The 8,261-nt window shown below is 43.8% G+C and overlaps 1 protein-coding gene across 2 annotated transcripts in view; it reads left to right on the top strand.

Annotated features, from left to right (window-relative positions):
• Positions 1 to 1,397: 1,397 nt before the first annotated feature.
• LOC111867297 overlaps positions 1,398 to 8,261 on the top strand; it is a 174,535-nt gene continuing 167,671 nt past the window's right edge. The window contains exon 1 of one of the 2 annotated variants that reach the window (XM_023857023.2): positions 1,398 to 4,388. In XM_023857023.2, coding sequence (XP_023712791.1) covers positions 3,684 to 4,388 — 705 coding nt within the window. In that variant the 5' untranslated portion in view covers positions 1,398 to 3,683. The remainder of the gene's footprint in view (positions 4,389 to 8,261) is intronic. The other variant, XM_023857022.2, reaches the window with a different exon arrangement.

Raw genomic sequence — 8,261 nt, 5'->3', positions numbered from 1 at the left:
TTCGATTTTAGTGTTCAGAATCTCAGTAGATTTTTATGACGCAAGTTCCACAAAAGAGCCATATAATGAGGTTGGCGTATATTTCTTTGGCGTCAGTTAATAAGCTTGTCCAACACTGTGGTGAGTCAAGCTCTCGATAATTCTGAGGTGTAAACTTCTGGATGGTTGAACGCGTTACGTGACCTTCTGACTATTAGAAGTGAGAGCGGCCAGTGGCGAAGATTTCGTGTTTTCATTATTCATCCGCTTCTTGTGATAGCAGTCGCAGCAGGAGCACTGCTAGCATTGCTTCATTGAACAAACAAGAATATGTGAACGGGCTATGTATAGTATGGTTCAAAATAAGTGCAGTGATTTGAGGAGCATACTCAGTAGAGATATAGATAAAAATGTGTCTAAAACCAAGGAAACCCTGTCATTCACATAATGCTGAAGTCACGGCCGCGCCATAGCTCAAGCGATTAGTCGCTGGCTTCCCACCGCGGCGGCCCGGGTTCGAGCCCGTGTCTGGTCAAGTGGGATTTGTGGTGGACAGAGTGGCGCTGGGGCGGGTTTTCTCCGAGTACTTCGGTTTCCCCTGCCAATCTTCATTTCACCAAATTATCCATCATCATAATGACCCGGGGTAGGTACAATAGACCAATCAGTGGCCGACGTGCCGAGTGGACCCAGCTGGACTCCACCCCCCACTATGCGAATTAAAAAAAATAGTGTTAAAACGAATATTTTTGGGGATTTTCTATTCTTCAGGAGCCGGGATAGCTAAGTCTGTATAGAACTTAGGCTACGGGCTGGACAATCGAGGAATCGCAGTTCGATTCTCGACAGGGTTAAGAGATACTTCGTCTTCCGCAGCGTCTGGATTGGCCCTTGGGCAACATCCTTCTATTAAATAAAAAAAGGGGGGTCAATTTTTCTCTGGGAATGAGCCGGCTGGGTCTTGAACCTCCGGGGTTAAAAGTATGTGGAGTTATAACTCCGCTCACCCATACGTCTCCATGGTATTGTGTTTAATTAAGCAGAAAGACAACTTTACCTTAACCTACTATAGGTTACACAGCTGCTTAGGCACAAGGGTAAATATTATAGTCTTCTTGCCCTTCTTGAGAAGCTGATGGTGGTTCAGTTAGGAAGTTCTGCAGCGTTTTAGAAACCCGAACGGCCAGTACTGTGTTCGTAAGAGCACATGGTGATCCATGCTTTATACCCAGGATTTATTATGTAAGTCGTGTAAATTGTACTTCGACAATAATCGCTTCTCGATGAACGCGCCGAAAACAATAGGAGGCTCGTAAGTGTGGCTGGAGAAGTGGGCCAATAAGATTTCTAAGCTGCGCGTGAGAGATAGAGGGAGCTAGTTCCATTATCCCTCTGGCTGGCAGAGACTCACGGGTCTTCCTTCGCTGACGGGCAGCGAGCAGCAGTCAGTTGTCTTCACTTGCGGGACGTTAGTGCGTCGTCAACTGTTTCGTGCGCGGTTGAATTCTTCCGTAAAGGAAAGACGCCGACGCGGTTTACTGTTGCAATGCGTCAGTGAATTTGTATGTGTTCTAAACATCATTGATGGTTTGCGATTGTGACGGAAGGTTTTAATCGGCGACCAAAAATTAACAACCTAACCTTAAAATAGAAACAAATTGTGAATGTTTTAGTAAATTAAACAGTGTTCTTCTGGAACAAGTATGTGTTGTGTGGTTAACATCGTGTAGCGATGAGTACCGTGCAACTTACTGCTTTCTTGCTAGTAATTTGGGCCTGTGTTTTTGTGGGTTCTAAAATTAAATATATTTATTATTCATAAATTTAAACTTTACACTGACTATACATTTTATTAACTTAGGAAGTTCAGTTTTTAAATTGTTATCCATCTTGAGGCTCTGAAGTAGATTATGCAGTACTACCTTGCATTTTAATAATTCGTGTTTGTAGACTGTTTTATGACATCAAGATTACTATAAAATATTGAAATCAGTTGGGTCCATAACGCAGCAATGGTCATCCAGCTGTCAGCTAGGTGAAGGGATGCGAGTTATGCTTTCAGTATCCTCCCAAATTTATTTATACAGGGCATTATAATATACCAACTTCATACTATCCTCTTACAGAATAATATGCTAATTGCTTTGTATGCTTGATTCACTTAGCGTTGTTAATTATGTTTAATCATCATTCAAAACTGTGTCAGTCATTCAGAAATACCTGTGCACTATATAGCGGTAAATATATTCATCCGCGTGGCTTCCAGTTCAGTGTGTGAAGTAACAAGACTTGATAATTATTTGACTAGAACGCCGAGTTTCGTTTGCATTCATTACCAAGGACATGTTTATTGCTGTGAAGTGCATTTCACTTATAAAGGATCCGTTGCGCAGAAGCATCGTGCTAATCTCAACAGATTGCGTGTGTTACACCGAAGTTTAACGTTCGGTGGAGTATGGTGAGCTCCGTGTGAATTTGACAGGAAATTTGTTGAACAGATTTGATTGATCTGCCACTGAACTTGCGAACAATTCATTCACACAAAGAACTATACTTTTTTTTTCCGCTGTGTATAGGATGTGACACTAATCGAGATTTTCGCCAAAAATCAGTGGAATTGTAACATTTCTTTGAAACATATGGTGTATATGAAAGTGTAGTTTGATTTTGTGTCCCTTTTCTTTTTATTCTTTGATCGTTGTTCCGCCGTCTGCTTTCAGTTAGACTATTATTAATGGCGCGGTGTGTTTGTGGTTTTATTTTATGTGGTTTTTGCAGTTGAGTACGACAGTGTTACATGTACAATATTCTAGTACGATATCACACAAACATAGCTGTTGTCATTACCTTCCGTCAACCAAACATATCATTTCATAACATAATGTGTTTTTAATTTAAATGCTTGTGTGAGGAATGAAGCCGGACGAACACACCGCTTTTTATTGCTTTCGAGGGCAGACACTTTTTTAATAATATCGGGTGTTCCGTGAGATAATACGAAACAAGATACTTGTAAGTATTAAACCTGAGGATAAATTGATTTTTGTGAGGTGTTATGGCAACAAGAGAGGATATTTTGACGTTGGACATGAACAAGTGTTTTGAGTAACAGCAGTTAGTTTAAGACTGGTGTGTAAAAAATAAAGAAATATACAAGTGTTTGAGCAAGGAAAGACACGAGGACTTTAAGGACAAGAGAAACAGGCATTTTGTGTTCGGTTGTCTAAGAGATGTCAGAAATATGTTTACTTGAACGTGTAGACTTAAAAGTGATCGTAACTAAGCATCAGACAAAAGTATTTTCCAACCTTGAATATGAGACAGGTTGAGAATTCATGAACGAACGTGCCACTTCCTTAACTCATTTGTTAAAAGTTGTCATTTGTCATAATAGCCTCTTTACAAGAGAGTTCCTTCTTAAATTTTACTTACAGACTGCTAACCTGAAACACGTGCCAGTTGTGTGACCCCATTTTCCGTGGTATCATGTGTTTGTAAGTTGGACTGCCCTGACCACAGTTTACCAGAAGAGCAGTACAGTTTTCATAGAACGAACCCGTGATTCCTCCACCAGAGAAAACAGTATTGTGTTAACACGCCCAATTTGATGTTGATAACGCTATTCAGTGATCCACTTCGACTGAACATCAACAATAATTTCGCAAGGCACGCTAAAATATTCATCAACAGAATTTAACAGAACAATGGCAAGTTCAGTTCTTAACAAGTCTTCAGCAGTAACAATACTGACACTTGTGTTACTGGCATTGATATGCCCGTCAGTTAAAGGTGCGTATTTTTATAACAGGAATGCGAATAGTAACACCAATAAATATCCCCGCACTTCTGGATACTATTCATCCGGCGCGTCAACACAGCACCATACATTGCACCATAAACACCATCATGGAAGCAACAATGGAAGACTTCACCAAGCTGCTGTTGGTATCATCAGTAGTGGAAGGCTTGTACCTTATACTGCCAGTACAGTCACCACAACTACCAGCAGTAAATTATCACCACTAGATCGTTTAATTAATAGACTTGATTCGGAAGGAAGAAAATCACCACAAAGTAATCATCAGAGTCACGTGACGCGATTTGATCAAGGAAATGGCCGACATGAATCATATTTTGCAAGTTATCCAAGACGCGATCATGTTTCGTCGTCGATGTTAAGATCTTCAGCTGATCAGCGTTACGGCCAAGCGAGAAGTCGTATAGAAGATTCGTACGAAGATGATGATGATGAAGACGATGACGACGATGACGTTGAAGATGATGGAGACAGCATTAGGGATGAAGAGGAGGAAGAGGAAAATGAAGACGAAGAAATGTTGAACAGAGGTCGTCATCCACATCGGACCCAGAAAAGCGGTACTGCAGCAGATAGAGATAACGTAACGTGGGTAAGTGAGGCTTCTCTGTCTTATTCAGTATCCTGTATGTCTGACGTCGAAGTCTCTCTTTCAGGTGTGTCATAATTCAGTACGAATTTTCTTTTTATATGCTAGTGGACGTCGTTACTATGTCTCTTAATTTTCAAGATAAGTGGATAAATCAAAACAAAAAACAAATTCAGTGGTCTGTAGTCTGCAAGCGAACGCCGCTTGTCGGCGAACATGACCAGACCTGAGATCGAACTCCGGCCGCCACGTTGGAAAGCCGGCGACTAAACCGCCTCATGCATGGCACGGCCCTGTTCTGACGCTAACCTAACCCGTTCGGTGCAAACAACTTTCCATTCACATCTTCATTCGCCCAAACAAAAGCTCTGTGACTTGAGGCTGCAGGCGAACTGTACCGACCGAGCGACCGCCGCTTGTCGGCGAAGTTAGTGAGCCATCTCTGTCCAATCCATACTAACCCATCCGATCTCTCTAGGATCCATTTTAATATTGTGCATCCACATACATACGCCTTGGTCTTCCCAGTGGTCACTTTCGTCCTGGCTTTCCCCCCCATTCGTGCTACATCCCCTGCCCATCTCAGACCACTTTAATTATCGTGGGTGCGAGATCCTGCGGCTTAACGAACCCTTCCCGGCTGATTACTACTCAAATAATGCAGGGCCAAGTTGGTACAGCTCTTACCAGTTAAGTGCCGCAGCGTCACGATTACAAGTCAAATATCCGGTAGTGAGCAACTGAAGTAAACTGTGGATAAACATGATTCCGGATGTGCGCAATTCCTACGTATTGTTTTTTGTCTTCTAGTTTGAGCAGGGCCTCGGGAGGACCTTAGTGGACCCTGTGTTTTTCGCAAATCAAATTACTGCCGCTAAAGGTCGCATTTGTGTTGGTATCGGTGGCGAAAGGTTCAGACCTCGAAATTAAAAGGATAATATGGAAGGAATGTAATTAAAAGAGGAAGGATAGTATGTAGGGATGTAGAAGGGATGGAAGGAAGTGAAGAAGATCGGAATGTAAAAGGGATGGAAGGAAGTGAAGAAGATAGGAATGTAGGAAGGAAAGGAGGAATTTAATTTGAAGTAAAAGCGAAGTGACATGTTGTCACGGCGGTGACAATGAAGTATGCTGTAGCCTGTGATATGACGCTTCGCGTAGTCCCAGTGGAAGTTCCCCGACGTTTCAGAGGAACGTATCCTCCCTCCCGGTGGACTTGTTCCCTGAATTTTTCCGCCCTTAAAAATTCCACGACCTGCGCCGGGTTTGAACCCGCGTACGTTGAGTCATGAGGTGGGAACGTTACCCCTAGACTGCGGAGGCAGCTGTGCCGGACCCATCCACTTGCAAGTGTTGTAGGGTTCGACTCCTGTCACTCATGTTCTAGAGCCAGAGCGGTTTAATTTTCAACGCTATCACTATAGAAGCGGTCGTGGCCTACTCTAAATACCATCCCGCTCATTTCCATGGAGGGACAGGAAAATCACTATACTGAAGTCAGTATAACCCGTGCATCGGCCGAGATTCAAACCGAGTACCCGTTTAATGTAACTGGTGTTCTACAGCATCCAGCTCAGTAGAGGCATGTGTGGAGCCTCTCTCTACGCCCCAATGGCGTGGTCATTCGGCACGTAAGAGGAGCAGAGGGGAGGAGAAATGTAAGCGCACTATGACACATTCCTAGGCTTCATAGCGAGAGATGCTCTGTTCGGGTTATCTTATCAGTAAGGATTCATGTGAACACATTTTGTGCTGACTGCAGACTATGAACAAGCAGGAACGGGGTCACAGTCAACCTACAGCGTAGTATAGCTAGGGAGTCCACTAACTTTGATGGAGCCGGGATTTACCGACGGGCTACAGGGTGGACAGCTGAGGAGTAGGGGTTCCCTTCCCGACGCGAGCAAGAGATCTTTTCTCTTCCCAGCATTCAGACCGGATCTGATGCCTATCCCGTGGGTATCGGGGGCTGTTTCCGAACAAGTTAAATTGGCCACTCGCCTTCGTATTTTGCCTGCACCCCCACCCTGCGTCTTCATGACTCAATGCTTAATTAAGCACAGGGATAACTTCCCTTTACTGCTAACTGAGATCAGGAGTGTGGACAATTGGTTATAACAGGGCCTTAGATACAGTGCGTCACCGTTCCTCCGTCCGAAAATTTAATTGCAAAGCAGAGACAAGGCTACTCCAGTTACTCTTTTCACATGTAACCAAGAGACTTGCCCGAAAATTACGCTACTAAACACATAGCTGTGTGCGTCTTTTGTTGGTTTGTGTGCTTTTCTGAAGGACTTTTCAAGTGACGGAAAGAAGCGCTGAAACAGAGGTGCCACAGTCTGTTCATTCTGTGGTGGACGGCGTTAACGATGTTTGCAACATGGCGTCATGCAGTCCAGCATCCTTCAAGCCAAAGGGCACAGTTATTTAGAAACCATTAGCGGCGTAGGTCCCGTCTAGAAAACGGAGATTAACGGCCGTGGGGAACCTTTGCCCTGACCACGCGAAACCTTCTATCCGCTAAAGTTGCCACTAATTTCGCCGACAAGCGGCTGTCGCTCGGTCGGTTTAGTTCGCTTGCGGACTACAGTCCACTGAGTTCTTTTATTAGCGGCTTGGCTGTGAAGTATTCCGTCTTTTATGGAACAACATGTTGGATTTGGTGCGATGACTGTGAAGAGTATTTTAATCCGGTAAGTGTGCTGCCTGTGTTTTACTGGTTTGACTTACTCTTTTACCCTGACGATGGAGGGAAAATATTGTGATATGACGACCGAAAGACGGAATAGCAATGTCAGAATAGACGTTAATTGTTACACAAGGACTCTGTAAACATATTCGCGCGGCAACGAATACGCTAGTAACAATCGAGTAACTTCCGTTGCTATGCAACGGCGCTGTAAACACGCCTTCCCAACAATAGAGAGGCTGTGTTTTCTGCGTGGGCCGTGCGAAATCGTCGTAAAGAAGAGTCAGTCGAGTTTCGAGACGCCAGCCTGCCAGGATATGAGCTTGAGAGCAGGGGAATTGAATTGAGTTGACAGTTGCGGAATAGTGACAAGAATGGAATTAGGCGGTACAAAGACTTTTTTTATTGCGGGGACTAAGCCCCTTGTGCTGCGGCCACTTCTGGCCTATTGTACCAGCCCCAGATGATAGGTGAGGGTGATTGTGGAGCAATTGATGGAATGAAGATTGGCAGGGGAAACCGAAGTACACGGAGAAAACCTTCCCCAGCGCCACTTTGTCCACCACAAATCCCACATGACGAGACCCGGGATCGAACCCGGGACGCCGCGGTGGGAAGCCAGCGACTAACCGCTTGAGCTATGGCGCGGCCCCTTCGGTGCTGTTAAGTCTAGCTAGTGACAGCGGCGAAGGATAACCCACAAAAAACTGTACTTGTGACATTTGTACACTGACAACTAATTCGATAAATTGTGCAACTCTCTTCACTTTTTCCAAATTAGGAAACTTGTACATTCATGTTTTAATTTTTTCTAATTTTATTACAACTATGTAGCACAACATAAAGTTGAATTTTGAATGGTTAACGGATTTCTTGAAGTCACCAACGACTTTCTGCCATACTGGAGGCAGCTGTAAAAACGGCCTGAACTATTGTGTTCAGACCATCGCACCATCTCTTCCAGACAATCGTAATTTATAGACATTAACATTTTTTAAAATATTGTCACATGTAGGGTGGTACTCATGACGAAACTAACGAGTTCTAGTTAGGGTGATTGGATTTATTAGCACCTTGGTTACAAGTTCTCTTAATCCCACTTAAATACAGCGCTATCGCCGATTTACTCACTTTCCAGTTCGCCGTTGCACACGCACTAGGATTCCCAGTTTCCACTAGTCTCTTCC

The sequence above is a fragment of the Cryptotermes secundus genome, unplaced genomic scaffold, assembly GCF_002891405.2.
Source record: "Cryptotermes secundus unplaced genomic scaffold, Csec_1.0 scaffold1680, whole genome shotgun sequence".
Lineage (NCBI taxonomy): Eukaryota > Metazoa > Arthropoda > Insecta > Blattodea > Kalotermitidae > Cryptotermes > Cryptotermes secundus.
The sequence above is the reverse complement of the archived record's forward strand: the minus strand, read 5'-3'. Positions and strand labels throughout refer to the sequence as shown.